Source organism: Delphinapterus leucas, chromosome 6 (genome assembly GCF_059928025.1).
Source record: "Delphinapterus leucas isolate spDelLeu-1000000601 "Yukka" chromosome 6, BTC_Dleu_Yukka2, whole genome shotgun sequence".
Classification (NCBI taxonomy): Eukaryota; Metazoa; Chordata; class Mammalia; order Artiodactyla; family Monodontidae; genus Delphinapterus; species Delphinapterus leucas.
In genome coordinates this window covers 34,788,873-34,811,932 of record NC_143134.1, presented here as the reverse complement: position 1 = coordinate 34,811,932, position 23,060 = coordinate 34,788,873, and the positions used below count along the sequence as shown (strand labels likewise).

The 23,060-nt window shown below is 36.3% G+C and overlaps 2 protein-coding genes and 1 non-coding gene across 6 annotated transcripts in view; 2 read left to right on the top strand and 1 right to left on the bottom strand.

Moving 5' to 3' along the window:
- CENPP (centromere protein P) overlaps positions 1 to 23,060 on the bottom strand; it is a 231,190-nt gene that overhangs the window by 54,594 nt on the left and 153,536 nt on the right. The window lies entirely within an intron of this gene.
- The window catches only part of ECM2 (extracellular matrix protein 2), a 67,807-nt gene that overhangs the window by 31,243 nt on the left and 13,504 nt on the right, over positions 1 to 23,060 (top strand). Inside the window, exons 2-6 of one of the 3 annotated variants that reach the window (XM_022564602.3) lie at positions 10,453 to 10,768; positions 14,892 to 15,080; positions 17,315 to 17,803; positions 20,061 to 20,176; positions 21,827 to 21,962. In XM_022564602.3, coding sequence (XP_022420310.2) covers positions 10,477 to 10,768; positions 14,892 to 15,080; positions 17,315 to 17,803; positions 20,061 to 20,176; positions 21,827 to 21,962 — 1,222 coding nt within the window. In that variant the 5' untranslated portion in view covers positions 10,453 to 10,476. Of the gene's footprint in view, positions 1 to 4,409; positions 10,769 to 14,891; positions 15,081 to 17,248; positions 17,804 to 20,060; positions 20,177 to 21,826; positions 21,963 to 23,060 lie in introns of those variants that run through there. The other 2 variants (XM_022564599.3, XM_022564600.2) reach the window with 2 other exon arrangements.
- LOC115803043 (U6 spliceosomal RNA) lies at positions 4,273 to 4,379 on the top strand. The gene has a single exon (XR_004023671.1). It is a non-coding gene; the product is annotated as a U6 spliceosomal RNA (small nuclear RNA).

Below are 23,060 nucleotides of genomic sequence, written 5' to 3'. Positions count from 1 at the left end.
CTTTTAAAGCTTACTTAAGACAGATGACGAAGAATTTTAATGGAAAAAAATAATAAGTTAACCAAGATTTACAGATGATATTTAATGTTGGGATAAACACAATAAATGCTAAAATGAAAGAAAATTTTACTTGATCAAAATAATACCTACAGTGATTAGACCTATTGTGTCATAAAAGTTTACCTCTAGAAACATATTCACTCAATTATAAAGTTGTTTTTGGAATAAATATTAAAGGCAATGTGAAATTCTATAAATCACTGAAAATAACAAAGGCCGAGGCATCAATGATAAAATTAGTATTGAGAGGCCATTTCATAAACATTATTTAAACATTTCAATTAGACTATTTAGATTCTGATTTTCTTAAAATTAAGATAGCTCTGTAAATTTATTTTTGTACATATCTATTTAGATTTCTGGATAAGTAAAAGTGAGCCAGTTTGGGAGGGGGGTGGAAGACAAAGAGGGATGGGGATAATGGGAGAAGGGTGAGCTTGGGCAATGCTCTGCTAAGTAAGAGGCTCAGGGACAACACGATGCCTGAGACGCTCATGGAAGTTTATCTCCAGAGCCCTTAGATCCAGGGCCTGACTCCTCATAACTCTCACCTACCACAGGATGGAGAGTCACATATATGACTGTCAAAGCAAGAAAATCTCCATGTACAGATTTTATGTAGAGCACATTTTATGTAGAGCACATTTTATGTATGCTCTCTGTCAGAGCTCACTTCCCCCGCCACTCAGCAAATTCTACTTCTACCCTGTCTCACAGTGCAACTTTTCATATTGCTTTCCCCTGCTGCTGTTGCTATTTCTTCCCAACATATTACCTTGCTCTCTGAATGGGCTTTGACAATTTTAGCCACCAATCAGCTAGGGGATTTGCTCCTCCCTTATATTTTGCATGTTAGTTTTTCTAAAACTAATATAGATTATGAAAAGTTGTTCTAATATAGTTTCATTTCAGTGACCTACAGTAAAGGGTTTGAAATTACTGCAGTAATTAAAGTACCTATATACTGAAAAAGAGATTGCATGCTGAGGTTAGTTGACATGAAAATAACTTAGAGGCTGCTATTTGTTGAGCCAAGGGAAAATGGTGACAAGTCAGCATATGATCCAAGTACATCCTGACTACAGGAGGATAATTCTGGCAAATGAAGTTATAAAAAGAACTGAGATTCAAGAGGGCAAACTAAGCAGATATCACCCTTTTCCTCTTACCAAATACCTAGACATAAGAGAAGATATATTACAAACAAATACACACATGGATATATAGCTGCAGTAGGAAATAAGAAGGGGAGCTTCTGGTGAGACAGAAACTGTGAGGAATCCTTCAAATACAGAGAGAAGATGGGAATGAATTTAAAGAGAAAAACCATAGCCTTGAATAGGTATGGGAGAGAACTGTGTAAAAAGAGCTTGTGTGGAAAAGAAAGAAGTCATTAGAGTAAAAGATCCTAAGAAGGATACAATAAGGAAAAAAACAAAACCCGTACATTATAGTAGAACTTCTGAATATTAAAAATGAGTTCAAAATCTGAAAAAAAAACTTCTACAGAGAGAGGAAAAAAGACTTATTACAAAGAGATGAGAATCAGATTCAATTTAAACTTTTCATCAGTAACAGATATAAGAAACAAATGGAACAATACCTATGAAGTATTGAAGGAAAATTATTCTAAAATCATAATTCTATTTCCAACTAAACAAAATGATATTTTCTGACATATATGAATTCAAAACTTTTACAACCCAAAACATTCTCTTAAAGAAAAATGATATATTTCAGGGAAATAAAACTAATCTGAGGGAACTCATGCTTCTTATAATGGCAGACTATGCAATTCAGACCATTCAGCCTACTGAGAATAATCAGAAAAAAATAGGAAAAATAACAGGGCCAATATTTGGGATAGGACTGGAATCCTAAGAGGTCTGGAACAGCTTTTCTTCTGGAGGCATCTGTGGAACCAAAAGAGGTGACTGAGAAGCTTAGTATAGCTTTAAAACAGCCTCTCAAGTCAAGACAGAAACAAAACTCAAGGAATGGGGCCAATCAAGCAGCAGGGGTGGCAGGCAAAAGTGATGCAGATGAAATCACCAGGTTTTGGTTTGGGACTTAAAGTATAATTATTAATTAGTTATAGTGAAACTCAGCTTCAAATCATTCAATTTATGATTGTTAGTGCCCTTAACCTCATGTCTGAATGTAAATCCTTTTAGGATAAATAATAAATATATCATTGTAGGCTTCAAAGTATATTCACAATTTTTCATATACAATGGCTGGCAATCAAATGCCATCAGGCATAGGAAGAAACAGAAGAAAATGGCTAAAAACCTAGAAAGAAATAACAGACAATAGAAATAGACATATAGAATGTCCTGAAATGGAGTTTTCAGACTCAGACTTAAATAAATGTGATTAATAAGTTCAAAACGTGAAAAACAAGATTGAAAATTTCAGTAGAGAAACAGAAACAATAAGAACCCACTGAAAAGCCGAAAAACTAAAAAGACACAATAATAGAAAAATAGAAGTCAATGGATGGATTTAATAGCAGATAAACCATAGCTGAACAGATAATTAGTGAATGGAAGGGAGGTTAGTGGAATAACCAGAATCAATCACAGGGTGAGAGAAGGATAAAAAATACAAGAGAGGGAAAGTGACATTAAAGACATAATGAGAAGGCTATCATACGTGTCACTGTAGTTTTGAAAAGAAAGAGGAGAGAGAAGTAGGAAAGTATTATTTGAAGAGGTAAGGGCTAAGAAATTTCCAAATTTGATAAATATCAGTCCACAGATTCAAGAAGTGCTATGAATCCTATATAGGATAAAACCAAGTAAATCATATCTATGTACAACAGAGTAAAACAGCTGAAAACCAAAGCCAAAGAGAATATCTTAAAAGCAACAAAAAAAGTTACTTTCAAAGGAGAAATAATTAGATTGACAGATGACTACTCAACACAAAATACGGAAACAAGAAGACATTGGAATGAAATCTTCCAAATGCTGAAAGAAAACACTTGTCAACCTAGAATTCCATATTTAGCAAATACACCCTTTCAGAATGAACATAAGATATAAACATTTTCATATGACCAACAAACAAAAGAACTGGTCATCAGCAGTCCTGCACTAAAGGAATTACTAAAAGGTATTCTTTTAGGAAGAAAATAATCCTGATAGAAGACTGGAGATGCAGAAAGAAGTAAGAAGAAAGAAAAAGGATAAATGTTTAGGAAGATCTAAATCAGTGATTCTTAATTGGAGGCAGGCTGAATCCTTCCACCCCCAAGACACATCTGGTAATATATGAAAACATTTTTGGTTGTTATAACTGAGAGGAGGTATCTACTGGGTAGGAGCCAGGGATGCTACTAAATATACAAAGGCCAGCCCCACACCACAACAAAGGAATTATCCAACCCAAATGTTAATAGTGCTAAGGTTGAGAGAGCCTGATCTAAATGAACTTTTAGCATAAAATAATAATAATCTTTTGAGGGTTTAACAGATATAAAGAATTAAAATATACGCCAAAAGTAGTATATGTTCTGGGATGAGGTAAGTAAAGTTAAAGTACAGAAAGAGGTAAAGGTACTAATTTATATTAGACTTGATAAGTTAAGGATGTATGTGGTAATCTCTACAAAGAACTTTATAGTGAAAAGTATACAATTACTAATGGAATAATAAAAACTAAGCAATCAATTGAAAAGAAAGCAAGCAAGAATGGAAAAAAAAACCACACAAAGAACAGGCAGGACAAATAGAATGCAAATATTCAGAAAATATATTTAAATTCAAACATATCAAGTGTTACAGTAAATAAAAATAGACTTTCTATTCCAATTAGAAGATAAAAATTGTCATATTGAACTAAAAATGATATGCTAATAGAAAATATATTGAAAATATGAGAGGCTGAAAGTAAAATGATGCAAAAAATATATTAAGCAGACATTAATAAAAAGAAAGCAGCTACATTAATTAGACAAAGTAGATCTTATGACAAAACACACTACTAGAGATACAGAAAGTACCTAATGATAAAAGCACCAGAAATATATAACAATTCTAAATGTGTATATACCTATACCATGGCCTCAAAATATATTAATAAATATGATCAAAGTGACTTATATTAAATTTCATCTAAAAATAAACCCAAGAGACAACATAGTTAAAAACAACAGAAAATCTATTATTACATTATTTATAAATTAAAATTACAATTAAGAACATAAAAGTGCTCACTTTGGCAGCACATATACTAAAATTGGAACAATACAGAGAAGATTAGCATGGCCCCTGAACAAGGATGACATGCAAATTTGTGAAGCATTCCATATTTTTACATAGAGAACAGACTTGTGGTTGCCAAGGGGGAGGAGGGGAGGAGGGGAGGGAGAGGGATGGGCTGGGAGTTTGGGCTTGGTAGATGCAAACTATTATATTTAGAATGGATAAACAACAAGGCCCTAATGTATAGCACAGGGAACTATACTCAATATCCTGTGATAAACCATAATGGAAAAGAATATGAAAAAAGAATGTATATATGTTTATAACTGAGTCACACTGTTGTACAACAGAGATGGGCACAACATTGTAAATCAACTATTCTTCAATTTAAAAAAAAAAGAAAAAAGAACATAAAAAATATTTCCAGAAGATATATGCACAAGAGTGTTTTGTTTTGTTTCATTTTTTGGCCACGCCACGCAGCTTGTGGGATCCTAGTTCACTGACTACAGATTGAACTCGTGCCCTTGGCAGTGAATGCTCAGAGTCCTAACAACTGGACCAAAAGGGAATTTCCACAGGAGTGTTTACAACAGACGAAAAGTGGAAAAAATTAAATATCCATCACCAAATTGTTTGTTACATAACTTATGGAATGAAAATAAGAGTGCACAGACCAGATAGATTTACATACATTGACATATATGTCCATATGACCACAATTTATTACTGAATGGAAAGAAAACAGATTGCAGTATATTGAACAATTCCATTTATGTTTAAATATATATGTTCATATATGTTTAGAAGGTATCATGAAAGATACCCTTAAACTAGGGGATGGGAAACTATGGCCCATAGGCCAAATTCTGTTTTTCAAAGTGCCATCAGAATACAGTTGTGGCCATCGATTTACTTGTCTATGGCTATTTTTGGCTACAATAAGAAAGTTGAGTAGTTTTAACAGAGACTGTTGTCCTGCAAAGCTAAAAATATTTACTCTCTGGACCCTGAAGAAAAAGTAGGTCTACCCTTGTACTAAACTATGAATTATGGTTAAGGCAACTTGTTTTTTATGCCTATGTATCATTTTGAGTTTTTAAAAATTATGTACTAGTTTTAGAAACTTAAACACATCTTAAAAAAGCATTGATAAAAAAAGATTAAGAACTCAGGAGAAAGAAAACTGTGAACATGGCTTATCTTTAAATCTCTTATGGGCCATGATATGAACAACAAATTGTATCTCAATCTAAGGAAGACTTTTCTGACAGAGCTGTCTGAACATGGAAGATAAAGAACTTCCCATTACTGGAAAAGCAGATGACTTCAAAGATTCATTCAAAATCTGAGTTCTATACAGTGAAGCACCATTATAAATGATATAGATTGCTAGGAAGCAAAAGCATCACCTGGCCACAATGAAAACACAAACTGAAAGTAGGATCATAAATCAATGAACATGCAACTCTGACTAAATAAGCATATAAGCATACCACAGAGATGTTGTGTGTTTGGTTACAGACAACCACAATAAAGCTAATACTGCAACACAGGGAATCACACATTTTTTTTTGGTTTCCCAGTGCATATAAAAGTTATGTTTACAGTATACTGTATTCTATTTAATGTGCAATAGCATTATGTCTAAAAAGATAATCAATGTTCCTGTCTTAATTAAAAAATACTTTATTGCTAAAAAAATGCTAGCCATCATCTGAGCCTTCAGAGCATAATAATCTTTTGGCAACAGTAACATCAAAGATCACTGATCACAGATCACCATAACAAATATAGTAATTTGGTAATAATGAAGAAGTTTGAAATATTGTGAGAATTACCAAAATGTGACAGCATGAAGTGAGCAAATGTTGTTGGAAAAAAGGTGCCGATAAACTTGCTTGATGCAGGGTTCCCTCAAGCCTTCAATTTGTTAAAAAATGCAGTATCTGTGAAGCATGATAAAGTGCAATATAACGAAGTATGTCTGTACTGTCTCCACAGTTTTGTCTTTTCCAGAATGCCATGTAGTTGCAGTCACACTGCACTAGCCTTTTCAGATTGGCTTCTTCCACTTAGTAATAAGCATTTAAGATTCTTCCATGTCTTTTCATGGTTTGAGAGCTTTTCTTTTTAGTGCTGAATAATACTCCACTGTTTGAATGTAACACAGTTTATTTATCCATTCACCTACTTAAGGATGTCCTGGTTGTTCCCAAGCTTTGGCAGTTATGAATATAGCTGCTGTAAACATCCATGTGCAGGTTTTGGTGTGGATATAAGTTTTCAGCTCATGTGGGTAAATATTAAGAAGCATGACTGCTGGATTGCAGGGTAAGAGTATGTTTAGTTTTGTAAGAAATTGCCAAACTGTCTTACAGAGTGGCTGTATGGTTTTGTATTCCCACCAGCAATAAATGAGAGTTCCTGTTGCTACACACCCTTACCTCACAATTTGCCAGTGTTTTTGATTTTGGCCATTCTAACAGGGTACAGTGCTATCTTGTTGTTTTAGCTTGTGATCTACTATTTTAAAAATCCAGATTTGGGAGAAGAAAGTAGAAATTCTGGATGATAACTGTGGATTTGTCTAGTTCTTCTTGCAGCTATACCAGTTTTTTTCTTCATGTAATTTGAATCTATACTGTTCAGTGTATAAAGGCTTAGAATTGTTACACCTTCATGAATAGATCCTTCTATCATTACATAATGGCTCTCTTTATTCTTCTTCATCTTATATTAATATAGCCATCCACCTTTTTTATTGAGTTAAATATGTCTTTTCTTAAAACTTTATTTTATTTATTTATTTTTTTGGCTGCGTTGGGTCTTCATTACTGCGCGTGGGCTTTCTCTAGTTGAGTCAAGCGGGGGCTACTCTTCATTGCAGTGTGCGGGCTTCTCATTGCGGTGGCTTCTCTTTTGTGTAGCACGGGCTCTAGGCATGTGGGCTTCAGTAGTTGTGGCACATGGGCTCAGTAGTTGTGGCTCGCAGGCTCTAGAGCGCAGGCTCAGTAGTTGTGGCGCACGGGCTTAGTTGCTCCACGGCATGTGGGCTCTTCCCGGACCAGGGCTTGAACCTGTGTCCCCTGCATTGGCAGGTGGATTCTTGAGCACTGTGCCACCAGGGAAGCCCCCACTTTTCTTTTGATTAGTGTTACCAAAGTATATATTTTTCCATCCTTTTAATTTTAATCCATTTGTATCTTTATTTAGCATGAGTTTCTTATAGGCAGCATAGAGTTGGGATTTTATTTTATTTTGTTTTGTTTTATTTTATTTTATTTTGTTGTGCTGGGTCTTAGTTGAGGCTGCGGGCTCCTTAGTTGTGGCATGTGAACTCTTAGTTGTGGTATGCGTGTGGGATCTAGTTCCCTGGCCAGGGATTGAACCCAGGCCCCCTGCATTGGGAGCATGGAGTCTTAACCACTGGACCACCAGGGAAGTCCCTAGAGTTGGGTCTTAATTTTTAAAAATTCAATGTGGACAGTCTCTGTGGCAATTAATGAATTCACATTTAATATGATTTACATGTAATATGTTTTGGATTATTTTTATTACTCCACTTTATCACCTTTATTGGTTTACTAGCTATAACTCTTGTTTTTTTTGGTGATTACCTTAGGGCTTATAGTATGCATCTTTAACTTATTACAATTATCTTCAGTTGATATTCCACTTTGCTTATAGTATTAGAACATAACAGTATATTTACACTTCCTCTTTCCTCCTTTCTGCTTCTGTTGTCATACATTTTACTTTCACTTAAGGTAGAAACCCCAAAATACAGTATTGTTATATTAATCAACACAACTGTTAAACAGATGACTGTATTAAACTAGCATCTTTTAAAGAGATTTAAAAATAAAAAAGAGTATTTATCTACATATATGCCATTTCCTGTGGTATTCATTCCTTTGTGTAGATCCATAAGTCTATCTGATATAATTTTCCTTCTACTTTAGCATTTCTTACAGTGCAATTCTGCTGGTGATTAATTCCTTCAGCTTCTCTATGTCTGAAAAAGTCTTTATGTTGCCTGTGTTTCTGAAAGACATTATCACTGAGTATATAAGTTGATTTTTTTCAGTACCTGAAAGTCATTGTTCCACTGTCTTCTGGCTTGTACTGTTTTGAATGAGAAGTATTTTATTCTATTCTTAACTTTGTGTCTTTTTCTCTGGTCACTTTTAAGATGTTCCCCTTATTACTGGTTTTAAAGCAATTTGATTATGATGAATATTTGACATTATTTTCTTCATATTTCTTATTTTGGGGGTTTATTGATCTTGGATATGTGGGTTTATAGTTTTCATCAAATTTGGAAAATGACCAGTCTTTATTTCTTCAAATATTTTTGTGCCTCCCTAGTCCTTCAGGGACTGGAACTGGACATAAATTGATCTTCTTGAAGTTGTCCCACAGTTTGATGATGCTCTGTTCATGTTTTTTACTGGTCATGTGTGTGTGTGTGTTTCATTTTGGATAATTTCTGTGACTATGTTTTCAAGTTTACTAATTTTTTCCTGCAATGTCTAATGTGCTATTCATCCCTTGCAGTATAGTTTTTCCTCTCTCACATTGTAGTTTACATCTTTAAAAGTTCAATTTGGATTTCTTTAAATATCTTTCCTCTACATTCTTGAACATGCAGATTATGGTTTTAATAACTTTTAATGACCTACTTAATAATTATGTCAGCTGTGCTATGGATGGGTTTCAATAGATTGATTTTCCTCATCATGGGTCAACAATTCCTGTTTCTTTGTGTGCCTGGTAAATTTTTGCTGGATTTCCCAGTACTTGTTGGGTGCTCTGGGACATAGTTAAGTTGTTGCACACAGTTTGATCCTTTCTGGGGGCTTGCTGTTCAGTGCTGTAAATGGGATCAGATCAGCCGTTAGTCTAGGGTAAATTGTTTTCTCTGATGTGCCGATGCCCTTCTGAGCACTCTGTCTGATGCCCTTTGCAGTACAGGTTCTCCACTATGACTGGTGGACACACAGAGTCTGCCCAGCCTTTTCTAGCCTAAAGGATTTTTTCTTTTTGTCCTTCATGGTAGTTCTTTCTCAAGTGTTGAGTAGTTTTCTCATACAAATGTGCTAATCATACTCGGTTGAAGACTTGATATCTTTGGAAGTCTTTTTCAGGGTAGCTCTCACCTCCCTGTGCTCTGCTCTGCAAACTCTTGCCTCTCTGGCATCCCCAGGACCCCAGGTTTTTTGTTTTTTTTTTTTCAACTCAGGGAGATTGTTGGGCTCTGCCTGGGTCCTCACCCTGGGCTTCAGCCTCAGAAGGAACTCCCTCCAGGCAGTGAGCAGGAGCTCAACTTGGATTTTCCCCCTCTCGGGGATTTCTGTTCTGTGCTAATCCATGTTTAAGGTTTGAAAAAGTATTCATTTCTCAAATATGTTTTTCAGCTTCACCATGTGCAGGGCCCTGTACTCCTCTTGAGACCAGCTGATTAAAAGTTACTCTTTGTCCCTCTTACCTCTTTATAACTGATACTAGTTTGCTGTTATTTTTATTTGGTGCAATTATGCTCTTTCCCCCCAACAAAGAAAATTAGAACACTAGAAAGTAAAATAATAAAATATAAGAGCCGGGAAAATGAATTGTGGATGATGTTAGTCACAGAATGACTTGGCAGAGAGGTGGAGAGAAACCTCCTGAGTAACCTCTGAAAACCTACAACACAGTGGTCCAGAGAGGGGTTGGCACACTCTGGCCTGGGGGCTAAGTCTGACCCACTGCCTGTTTTGGAATTCGTGTACACAATTGTGCACATATCACGTACACAAACTGTGTACATATCACGTACACAAACTGTGTACATATCACGTACACAAACTGTGTACATATTGTCTACCTTCATGTTACAAGGGTCGAGTGGAGTAGTTATGACAAAGACTGCATGGCCTGTAAAACCTAAAATATTTGCTATATGGTTCTTTATAGAAAAAGTTTGCTCATGTCTGGTCTAGCAATAAAGTACTAAAAATTATTTGATTCTGACAGAAAAATTCTAAATTCTGACTTGGCAGTAATACTATAGCATAGAGCCCATATATTATATGTGTTATATCTCACAGACTTGCTACTGAGGGATATAGGCAATTATAGGCCAATTTTCAGAGGTAAAAATTTAGTCACTAACTCTGAAATTGTTTCATTCTCATCGTAGGAATCAAATAGTGAAAAAGCAAGCATGAGGTTTTCAAGCTTGTATTGTTTTCTTCTGCTTCTCGTTATTCAAACTGACTTTGGACAAAATGAAGAAACTTCTAGGAAGGAAAGAAGGAAGATGTATTATAGAAGACAGAGAAAAAGTTCCTCGCCCATCCACAGATCCAGTAGACAGCTTGGAATTCAGCAAATGAGGATAGTTACACCAGCAGCAACACTTCCTCCCATGGTTAACTTGGATTATAGTACGGAGGAAAAGTTTGAATCCTTTTTAAGATTTCCCGGAGTAGAATCAAGCTATAATGTGTTACCAGGTAAGAAAACAGTAGAAGAGAGGAAGAGAGAGAAACTCCAAAAAGAAAATTTTTAAAAAATTCAAGTTATTATATTATCTTTTGGTTTAATCTACAAAGATAAATTTTGAAATAATTTAAAAACCCATTTACAGAATATACTTATAATACAAATTATTGTAAGACAGAAAAAATATTACTTATCCTATAACTACATTTATAAAATCATAGTTACTATTTTGGTTTATTATTTCTAGTCTGTTTACTATGCCATGTATTTAAAATAGTTGTAATCATAATATAGTAATATACATGTCAAAACTGCTTTTTCATTTATCATGATAGATCATCTAGGATATAGAAATAAATGATTCAGATGAGTCTATGAACTCATGGCTATTAAATATTTTCAACCAAACATGAAGTTAAGCCACTGAATTTATTTTATATAGACCAAACTACTGAATTTTTAAAGTTTGAAAAGATTGGAAATTCTTCCAAAGATTTCAACTAGGCATTTTTAAACACTAATATTTAATGGTCCACATTTTTCCAGGTTTGGAAGGAAAAAGTAATTATATTATACATATGGTACCATTACATAAAACTTTCAAAAGACAAAAGAATGTATCACCACATAATGTTCTGTGACCAATACTTCATACATTGTCTCAAGAAAACCAAATGCTTCTAAATGATGTTATTTCCACGAAGTTAACAGAAATAACATACAATTACCATGAAAAGAGACAATTTAGGTCACATTTACAACATGATTGAGAGAAGAGCGAGCCTGGAGGCAGGGAATTTAAAATGATGATTATAGCGTACCCATAACTCTTAAAGAACGATGAGGTCAATTTCCCTAATTAAGTGGAAAGATATCCAAGCTATAATAATAGAAAATAAAAAGGTTGAAAAGTAGTATGCATAATGTGATCTCAAATCTGTTTTAAAAAATATGCAGCATAGGGTGATGTGCATTAAAAGGTATAGAAGATGTATACGAAAGATTTCTAAATTGTCCTAAAATGTTTTCCAGTGGTCTTACAGTACTTTTTAAAAAAATTGTGGGTTTCCCTGGTGGCACAGTGGTTGGGAGTCCGCCTGCTGATGCAGGGGACACGGGTTCCTGCCCTGGTCCGGGAGGATCCCACATGCTGTGGAGCGGCTAGGCCCGTGAGCCATGGCCGCTGAGCCTGCGCATCCGGAGCCTGTGCTCTGCAACGGGAGAGGCCACAACAGTGAGAGGCCCGCGTACCGCAAAAAAAAAAGAAAAAAAAAAAAGAAAAAAAAATTGTGGTAAAATACACATGACATAAAACTTATCATTTAACCATTTAAAAGTGTACAATTCAGTGGCATTAAGTATATTCACAATGTTGTGCAACCATCACCACTATCTTGTTCCTGAACACTTTCTTCACCCTAAAAGGGAACTACATATATATTAAGCACTTACTCCCCATTTTCTCCTCCCCGCAATCCCTGGCAACCACTAATCTTTCTGTCTCTATGAATTTGCCTATTCTGAATATTTAATATAAAAGGAGTCCTATAATATGTGGCCTTTGGTGTCTGACTTCTTTTACTTGGCATAATGTTTTCAAGGTTCACTCATGTTGTACAGTGTATCAGTACTTCATTCTTTTTTTATGCTGAATTATATCTCATTGCAGAGAAATACCATGTTTTGTTTATCCTTTCATCCATTGATGGATAATTGCGTTGTTTCCACCTTTTGGCTACTGTGAATAGCACAGCTACGAACATTTGTGTACAAGTTTCTATCTGAATTCCCGTTTTCAGTTCCCTTGGGTATATACCTAGAAGTGGAAGATCAGGTACCTAGGAGCTGGGCCATGTGGTAATTATATGTTTAATTTATTGAGAAATTGCCAAATGTTCCCCACAGAAGCTATATCATTTTATATACCCACCGGCAATATACAAAGACTCCAATTTCTCCACATCCTTGCCATTATTTTCCATTTAAAAAATATAGCCATTCTTGCGGATGTGAAGCGGTTATCACATTGTGGTTTAATTTGTATTTCCCTAATGACTCTCAGCATCTCTTTATGTGCTTATTGTTCATTGTATATCTTCTTTGGAGAAATGTCTATTCAAGTCCTTTGTCCATATTTTAATTGGGCTGGCTTTCTGTTGTTGAGTTATAAGAGTTCTTCACGTATATTCAAGATATTAGACCCTTATCAGATATGATTTGCAAATATTTTCTCTCATTGTGTACATTGTCCTTTGACTTTCTTGACAATGTTCTCCAATGGACCAAATTTGAAATTTTGATACAGTCCAGTTCATCTATTTTTTCTTTTGTTGCTTGTGCTTTTGGAATCATATCTAAAAATCCATTGCCAAATCCAAGGTCATGCTTTATTTTATGAATATTATATTTTACATCTTATATTTAGGTTTTGATCCATTTTGAGTTAATTTTTATATTTGGCATGAGGTAGGGGGCAACTTCATTCTTTTGCATACGGATATACAGTTGTCCCAGCACCATTTGTTGAAGAGACAACTTTTTTCCCCATTGAATGGGCTTGGCACTTTTGTCAAAAATCAATTGGCCATAGATGTAATGGGTTTATTTCTGGACTCTCAATATTCCACTGGTCTATATGTTTATCCTTATGCCAGTACCATACTGGTATAAGCTGATTATTGTAGCTTTGTGGTAAGTTTTGAAATCTGGAAGTGTGAGCCCTCAAAAAATTTTTTTTCTTTCAAGATTTTATTTGGCTATTTGGGGCCCCTTATAATTCCTTATGAAATTAAGGATTAACTTTTCCATTTCTGCAAAAAAGGCTGTTGGAATTTTGATACACTATATACTTTTATAATCAGGAGACAACTCCTGATTATATCTATTTTTTTTTTCCAGGGGAGAAATTGGATGGGTGGGATTAGTTTACTGTAAGTATCCAAATGAGAGATGGGTAGGGCTTGAACAGGGTTGACACAGCAGTAAGGGAAAGAAGGGGACAAATGTGAGAGCTCATTTGCGGGGACAGTGGCTCAACAGATGGAAAAGAGTTATCAGGAATAACACTAGGATTGGAAGGAAAACATCCCCTCTAATATTCAAATTGACTGTCTAATGGCCTGCTTAGTTGACACACATATCCATGTATCTACAACACTGTATGTAGAGAAAACAATATACTAAAACCCACTGCACTGTGTACTTTAAAAGGGTATTTGAATTGTATTTCAATAACACAACTATTCTAAAAAAAAAAGAGATTGTTGCAATGTCTCATCGAGAATTCAACGTAAAAAGCACCACAAGCATACTGTCTTATTTCACCTCTCCATCTGCACATCAGGAAGGGTACAATGTGGGCTCATTCATCATTAGTGCTGTTCCAGCTCTCTGCTCTCTGGCACGTGATGGAACTATACTGCTTTTTCTCTTCTGAAGTTAGATGTAGCCGTATAATTTGCCTTGGTCAATATAATTAGACATGTTTAGAGCTTGTGTGTTATTTGCAACCTCACATTCCTACTGCTGTGGTCATCAGGGCAGCCTGCTTGGAGATGAAGCCTATTTTTTTTTTTTTTTTTTGCGGTACGCGGGCCTCTCACTGTTGTGGCCTCTCCCATTGCGGAGCACAGGCTCCGGACGCGCAGGCGCAGCGCCCATGGCTCATGGGCCCAGCCGCTCCGCGGCATGTGGGATCTTCCCGGACCGGGGCACGAACCCATGTCCCCTGCATCGGCAGGCGGACTCGCAACCACTGCGCCACCAGGGAAGCCCGAAGCCTATTTTTTATCCTGACAATATCTACATTGGACACATAGCAGGAACAAGAAATAACTGAGATTTAGGGGTTGTTTGTTGCTGTTGTATAACTTAGCCATCCTGACAGATGCAGGATGGAAGTACAATTCAGGCTCAAGTTACCATGGGGAGGTCACTCTCAGAGCCTAAGTAAGAGGGGTTGAGAATACAGCATGTGAAAAGCATTTCAGAGGTTTACATCTGTAAGATACTTTTATCCTCTGCATGAAAGAACATAGAATGTTATTCTTGTGTGGGTCTATCACATTGGGCTCACTTCCATTCACAAGTGCTAGTAATCATACAAGAAATTTAAATGTTACTGTTCTCTTCTAGGAAAGAAAGGACACTGTTTGGCAAATGGGATGACCATGTATAACAAAGCTGTATGGTCTCCTGAGCCCTGCACTATCTGCCTCTGCTCGAATGGAAGAGTCCTTTGTGATGAGACCAAGTGCCACCCTCAGATGTGCCCCCAAACAGTTACACCTGAAGGAGAATGCTGCCCCGTCTGCTCTGATACTGGTACAAATATTTAGCCCAAACAAAATATCACATGTGATTTAGTCTTTAACTTCCATTTGTTTTTATTTTGTCACTACCTTAAATTTTTAATTATGATAAACTAGTCATCAGGGTACTTAAAATATTGGCACAATGATGATAAACATGGAAATTATTTGGGAAATTGCATGATAGGGGAGAGAAAATAAAACATCTTGGCTTTAGAGTTCTAGCTCTATTAGAATGAGTAAACTCAGACCAGATCACATTCCACATTTGACTCGCAGCATTACAGATGTAGTGATAGAATTTACATAGCAAACAGCTCCCATGTTCTTAGTATGCGTGAAGAACTCTGCTTAGTTCCTTACATGCATTATCTCACTTAATTCAACTCAGTGTGTTTACAGTTATCAACCCAAATGAAGATGAAGAACTCATGGTGAACAAAGGGAGGAGTGGCTTGCATCTAGAGAGAATAAAGCCCAGTTTTCCCAGTCTATGTGCAGTCATTACTGCTCAGGTAATCCTAGGGAAATAAAGGGCAATGGCCCTGGAGCAGTGGCTTTCTGTTGTGGCACTGCTGTGCACAGAAAGATCACACTATGAGGTTTTGTTGGCTGCTCACTGTGCCTTATCTATGAGGCTGATGCAGTAGAGGACTCTAGGGAGGAAGCCTCAGGACTCCTGCAAGAAAAGCCTGGCCAATAGCTTATGAAATAAATAAATATGTGTTAAATAATTCGATGGGAAGGGATACAGATATTTTCTGTTGCCTATGATCAAGGTAGATTGTTTCCAAGCACACAGGATGATCACAGGGTGGTTACCTACAAAAGTCTCCTACCAGGAAGAACTTCAGAACACTTAAGAACTGTATTTTGGTGTATACTACTAATTATTTTACTAAGGTATTATGACTTTAAAAAATGTTAGAAAATAAAAGTGTTTAATGAAACTGACTCCTTGGGATATGAAACAGAAGATTTATAAAGGCAAGATCCAGAAATTCTCAGACATTTTTCAAAGGACTTGAACTATTATTCTTGAAATGCTGTGGTTATTTTGGAAAAATAAACTTGGATATACAGAAAAGATTTTAAACGTTTCAATATGATAGTTTTAGTTTCATTTTGCTAATTTTTTCCTACTCTCCTTTTGCATGTTCTGTCAGAGATGTGGAAAAAATAACTCACAGACTTTATAATACATACTGAATTGAAATCTCAAGTAATTCCTTCACATAATTATATTTTGAGTTCTTTTTTGGGGGTGATTTATGTATGGCATTAAATAAAATCATAGAAATGATTAAGTAAATTTTTATATTTTGATGAAAGAAAATCTATGTACTGAGCTCACTTTTCCCTAAAACTCTTCATTCAGAGGGTGAGTCTAAAATCTGGTCTTTGTCAAGTCTTCCCCACTTTCTGCCAAAGATAATAACAGCTAAATACAAATGTAGATAAACTTTCTACTATTATATATTATGCTATCATCATCATGGAATAATAAAAAGTACTCTTGTGCATATGTCTAGGTTAAAGAATCATCATCTAAATCCAGGACATCTTCTATAGGTCTCAAGAAGTAAAAATAATTTAAGTACAGAGTCTGGGAGGAAAACAGAAGAGAATTTTCTATAACTCTAAATTTCAGAGGATGCTTTTAGGCCCATGGAGCTGAAAGAAAATCAGACAGATACAATAAATCTATAAATAAAAGCCAATTTCACTACCATAAACAAGTAAAAGGTACATCTCTTTCACTTTTTTATGTCTGACAGTGTACAAATTCTTACATTATCAATAAGCCCAATTAACTGAACAGTATCTACTATAAAGTTATCACATCTGATTATATTACAATCTCACAATAGGACTGCTTATGGTAAGCAACATATGGTAATATTCCCTCTTTAGTCACCAGATAGCATGATACTTTAGTAAAAATAAGTATTAAGGCTCACAAGGAAAAACAAGAATTGCCTATAAAGTCTTATAAAACAGAAATAAAGTTTATTTATTTCTATTAAAACTTCAAACAAAAATTTCAAGATGCATTTCACATTTAAACTGCACTCATATACCTACAGGGAATGTTATTTACTAACCTAATTTTCACTATGATTTTTCCTTTCATTAATACCACAACTTGCCCCTGCTGTCTTCTCCTTATGTGGTCAGTAGCCTCCTATTTGCTACTCAGTAGTATAGCATTAAATGACAGAACTGAATTTTCTGGTGATTCTTCAGAACAAAGAGAACCTACCAGTTTACTTCATAAGCAACAGCCGTCTCCTTGGGTGGAAATGCATCAAGCACTGAGAAAAGAGGAACTTCAATTTGAGGAGGAAGAAGAAGAAATTAAACAAGATGAAGATAGGGAGCAAAAGGAAAAGATCCCTAGACCTGGAGACTGGGGGAGACCTCCCAATGAGGGACAGAGCAGAGAAGGGGGAGAGCAGAGACCTGGAGAGGAGGGGAGGCAGGCCCATCAACACAGAAACCCAGCAAGGGAGAATGAGGATGAGGACGAGGACGAGGACGAGGATGACGATGACGCCGTCAGAGGAGATATGTTCAGGATGCCCTCTCAACTCCCAATCCCAGCTACCCCCAGAGGCATACCACCTCTGCCAAGCAGGTGCTCTCTGTCATACAAAACCATCTCCTGTATCAGCGCCGACCTCACACAAATACCACCGCTAACAGCACCAGAGATAACAAGTCTGGAGCTCATAGGTAAGAGATGTTGACGTTAAATTGATTTTGTGGTTAACTCCCATTGTCCTATGAATGTTATATTTTAATTTTATAATATAAGTTGACCCCAAACAGATTAATTTCACAATCTTCAAACATAAAAACTTTGCAGAAGAGATAGGTGTTTACTGCAGAATAGCACCATCAGTTATAAAGTAAATTCCTCCAAATCAAACCATGATTTCCCATTGACTTTTTTCTAAAGCCAGGTTTAGAAGGTATAATTTATATATAGTAAAACACTATTAGCATGTTATTCTTTGAGGGTTTTTTTAAGATTTTTTTTTTTGATGTGGACCATTTTTAAAGTCTTTATTGAATTCGTTACAATATTGCTTCTGCTTTACGTTTTGTTTTTTGGCCGCAAGGCATGTGGGATCTTAGCTCCCCAACCAGGGATCAAACCTGCACCCCCTGCATTGGAAGGTGAAGTCTTAACCACTGGACCACCAGGGAAGTCCCTGTTATGCTTTGAGTTTTGACAAATGCTTACAGTCAATACCAAAATTAAGATATAACATTTCCATCACCTCACCAAATTCTCTCATGTCCCTCCTTTCACCAGCCCTGATGTTTTCTGTCTCTAGAGTACCTTTTCTAGGATGTCACAGAAATGGAATCATACAGCATGTAGCCTTTTCAGCTGGACTTCTTTCACTTATCATAATGCTTCTGAGGGCTATGCAGGTTGTGGCGTTTATCAGTAGCTGGCTCCTCCTTACTTCTGAGAGGTGTTCTGTTGTTTGGACAGACCACAGGTCTCAGGTGAAGAACATCTGGATTATTTCCAGTTTGGGGCAATTATGCATACAGTTGCTATAAACATCCACATATGGATGTTTGTGCCGACCTAAGTTTTCTTTTTCCTAGGGTATATACCCAGGAGTGGGATTGCCGAGTGCTACAGTAAAAGCATGTTTAACTTTATAAGAAACTACCAAACAGTTCCTTAAAATGGCTGTGACACTCCTTCCAGCAGTATCAGAGAGTTCCTGTTGTTTTCCCCCCTTGTTTTAGCCATTGTGGTAGGCATGGAGTGGTCCAGACTTTGCCCACATTCTTATAGGGCCAGGAAGAGCTCTGAGTGGAGGAATGGCAGGACAGATACGTGTGTGAGGCTGGCTGGTGGGGAGACTGGGACAGTGAATGAGTCTTGGCAATAAGGCCCATGCTGGGGATAGCTCTGAAGATGCAGGGGTGAGAGAATCTGAGTGGGGTTTCAGATGTGTCTTGGGGGAAGTAACAGAAATAAACTACCACAGAAATAATAAATGATCGTATAAATAAATACTCAATGGTCACAGCGTGACCCCTTTAATCAGGATAGCCAATCTGCAATAGGACATTTCTGGTGTTATGGCCTTCCTGATACCATGTTCACATGACCTCCTAAGGAATTCTTCTCATGCCCAGAGTGTCCTGCTCCAGCAATGCCCCCTCCTTCTATAGCCTGCATGCCAGGTGTGCTCTGCCATTAAAACAAAACAAAACAAAACAAATTGTGAAAGTCTAAAGTCTTATGAAAGATGAATGACCTGTGCTCAGTCACAGTATCTTGGTTTTATAAGAAGGTCACCACATGATTTTTATAGTACTCACTATTTCTGATAAGCTCATTTTCTGGCTTTAAAAATCATTGACTACTGTACTTAATTAAATGTCAAACCAAAACCCCATAAATTAAAGCATGCAGGAACTTCTATAGATTGAAGTCACAGAATTATAAGATCTGGAGGCAATTTGAGAGATTATCTCCCCAAGCTTCTTACTTAGAGGAAACTGATGCTCAAAGAAGGCAAGTCACATGCCCAAGGTTTCATTGTAAAAAACAGTATATTTCTGGTCCAGGGTCTAGGAAATGTCAATAGGGAAATACGAAGAACTATAAAAATCAGTTTCTATAGCACCTTCCATAAACACATCTTTGTTGTAAAATGCATAATGTTAACAGAATTGTCTACCAAACCACATTCTGGCTGTTTTAAAGCAGCTTCATCTGAAACATGATGTACTAGAGCATGACAAGTCCTTAGAGTGAAAATTTTGACCATATGAAATAGTCTAGTCCCAGTCTTGTTTTTTTCCTAAACACTCATTTTCTTATATAATACATATTGTCCTTGCTATAAGTATTGCTTTTCCTCCAGATAAAGCTCTCTTTTGCTATCTATGCATGTGCATGTATACATGTATTTATAGGTACATAGGCCTAAAACACAATTGCTACGTGTCCTAGGAAATTCTATCACCTCCATTCCGGATGAAGCATTTAATGGATTACCGAATTTGGAAAGGCTTGATCTGAGCAGAAATAATATCACCTCTTCAGGCATAGGTCCAAAAGCATTCAAGGTAAATAACATGCTCTGACTTCTAACAATCCACGTGGATGGCTTTTTCATGACTTGTACTGTCAGTGGGTGGAGATGGAGAAGGAAGGAAAAGTAAAATGTTTTACTGGAGTTTCCTCTGAAGAAAGTTTCTGATGTCCCTAAACTGTAGTCAAGTTTTATCTTGAATATAGTATATTGTTTTATAGTTTTCTAGCTGTTTTTCCTATGCTTTGTCCTTAAAGCACCCACAACAGCATGAATGACAAAACTAATGTTTTGAATTTATAGAGGAGTTTCTCCTTAAGTAGCAGAAAACATGTTGAAATATGGTCTCTTAGTACATGAGGTGTTTCTGGGAAAAAAGGAGAGCTTATCTGGAAATTCTGTTAACATTTTCAGGCCAGCAATACAAAATTTCCTTATTTTGTGCTATCTGCAAAATCTGATAAAGGATACTTCAGCAGGAGGGGGTTCTAGAAAAACAAATGGGCTCAGATGAAAATTAACATGGGGATACGCTAGGGAAAGAGAAAAGCATAGAGTAAACCTTTGAAAGAATCAGATTTAATTAAAATTTTTTTCTAAAAGGGAGAAAACAGAGTATCAAGGACTTTCAGAAAAACAAAGGCAGAAGAAAGGAGGGGTTTATGTGTGTAAACAAATACTCATAAATGTGTGCGCTTAAAGAAGCCCAAGTAAAACAAGTTACATGCCAGGAGGTCAAACTTTATCCCCTTGGATGGTCTTCTGTCCACTCTTTGGACAAATCACTGGCCTCTTACAAGCTCAGTTCCTGGTTCTCATATAGATTCTGGACTGCAGACGAGAGAGCTCCAGATACTTGGTGTCCACGTTCATGTGAAAGACCTGGAGTCCTGCCTCATGCTAGTCGTCCTGATAGAACAACAGTTGGGACCTGTGCATTTCCTGTATTTGATCAAAAAAGAGGACACTGTAGGAAATTACCTTTTTCTTGTTTTGGGATTCTCTGTCCCATTTCCAAACTGCTGAAATTGACTCTGAGCACCACTGATGTAAATCGTTCTGTAACTTTGGTAGTGTAGGTTAGTTTGGCCAACAAACATGTAACTACAAATGTGGATATGCACTCTCCAGACAGTCAAAACTGTTTGGGTACCATATAGAAACAGTTTGTTACATTTGTAGCATTTAATTTTGAAGAATTTCCACAATCGTTAGTGCTATTTTATGACTCTGTCTCTACTTAGTATAGATGGAAAACTGAGTTCACAAACACATTGAAAGGGTTCAAACTGCTGTCTTGTTAGCATCTATGACAGATTCACATTATTGCATGTTTTAATTAACTTTGTGTCTACTGCTGAGAAGTTGAAAACCTAAGATCTAGGAAAATATGACTGGTCCAGCGGTGACAGGAGCTTTCTCTTGCTTTCTAAAGTCACCATAAAAATATGGGTGAGTGTGATGCAAAATCACCAAATGTAGTTTGCTGAAAATACCAGGGAATAAATGCTATTAACAGGACCAACATCTACATGGCAGGGAGAATATGGGGATTCTTGTCTAAGCCTGAGCAACTGAAGGTTTGTGAAACTTTAGTAACTACCGCAAACTGACCATTAAATGACATATATGACTGTACATCTGTAACAAGATAAAAAAGTAATTTTGAGATTTGCCTTTTAAGCTTCTAAAGAATTTAATGCGCCTGAATATGGATGGAAACAATTTGGTAGCGATTCCTTCAGAACTACCATCTACATTAGAAGAACTTAAAATCAATGAGAACAATCTTCAGGTTATTGATGAAGAAAGTTTACCAGGTATTTAACGTTTGACTTTATGATATGTGTCCATATAACCTTTCTTCTGTAGTTGTGTGGAAATTTTATTTGCAATATTGCTAAATGAATAGCTAGTAAAATTTTTTTAGGTCATGTTACCATTTTAAGTTGATAAAATTTATTTTAACTATTGACTGGTGAAACTTAAAAAAGTGTATTTTAAACTGCCCGTTGTCTTAAAAATGCATTTTATAAATAAACTTTCACTGATTTCAGGTTTTCATCATTCACAATACAATAACTAAATTACAAATCCATAATATCCTAAGAGCTACATTAACATTCCCCACACAGCCAGGTGTTCTGGTGCTGTGTTTGTACCGATGTTTTTGGTATCAGTGGTGATAACACAGTATCATGGCTTGTTGAACGGGTCTCCTTAGATGCACAATACACCCCATACACAACTCCCACTGTCTCTGAACATTTTGCTATTTTTAACTTGACATGTTTTGGCAAATGAGAATTATGCATAAAATATAAGTAAATGAGCAACTATGTGAGGCTGAGGGGTAATCCTATAAACAAAGTACATAAACTTTAGCACATGCACTCTATATGGCAGTCACTTTGGCTTTGACAGTCTTGTTCCCTAGAGGGCTGCTCTGGCACTTGTCCATGAGACACATGCACCCCACAGGGCAAGACAAATGATGCCCATGGGTGTGTGGTTGCCACGACAGCCTGGCTTTCCCATGGATGGGTTTTAGTGAAGGTGCCCCACATTCTGTACATTTGATACAACTGGAATTTACTCTTAAGACTGTTTCTGGACTAGCTGGATAACTAAAGTTGTCATATTATGAACTCTGTATAAAAGAGGCAGTATTACATTTACCTTTTTGTGAATTCTAGCTATGTCTTTATATGCTTCTTTAAGACAAAAACTGCCTAATTTTTCTTTTTATCTTCCTAACAGTCTAGTGTAGTTCTTGAAGTATAGTGCTTAACATTTTTTATTTGATTTGAAGTATATTTATTAGGTTAATGTTGATAACCAAGCCTTTAAAGGAATAAAACAATTCCATTATTTCCTTTCATTCCTCAAAAAACTTCATAAGGACAAAACACTTCTGG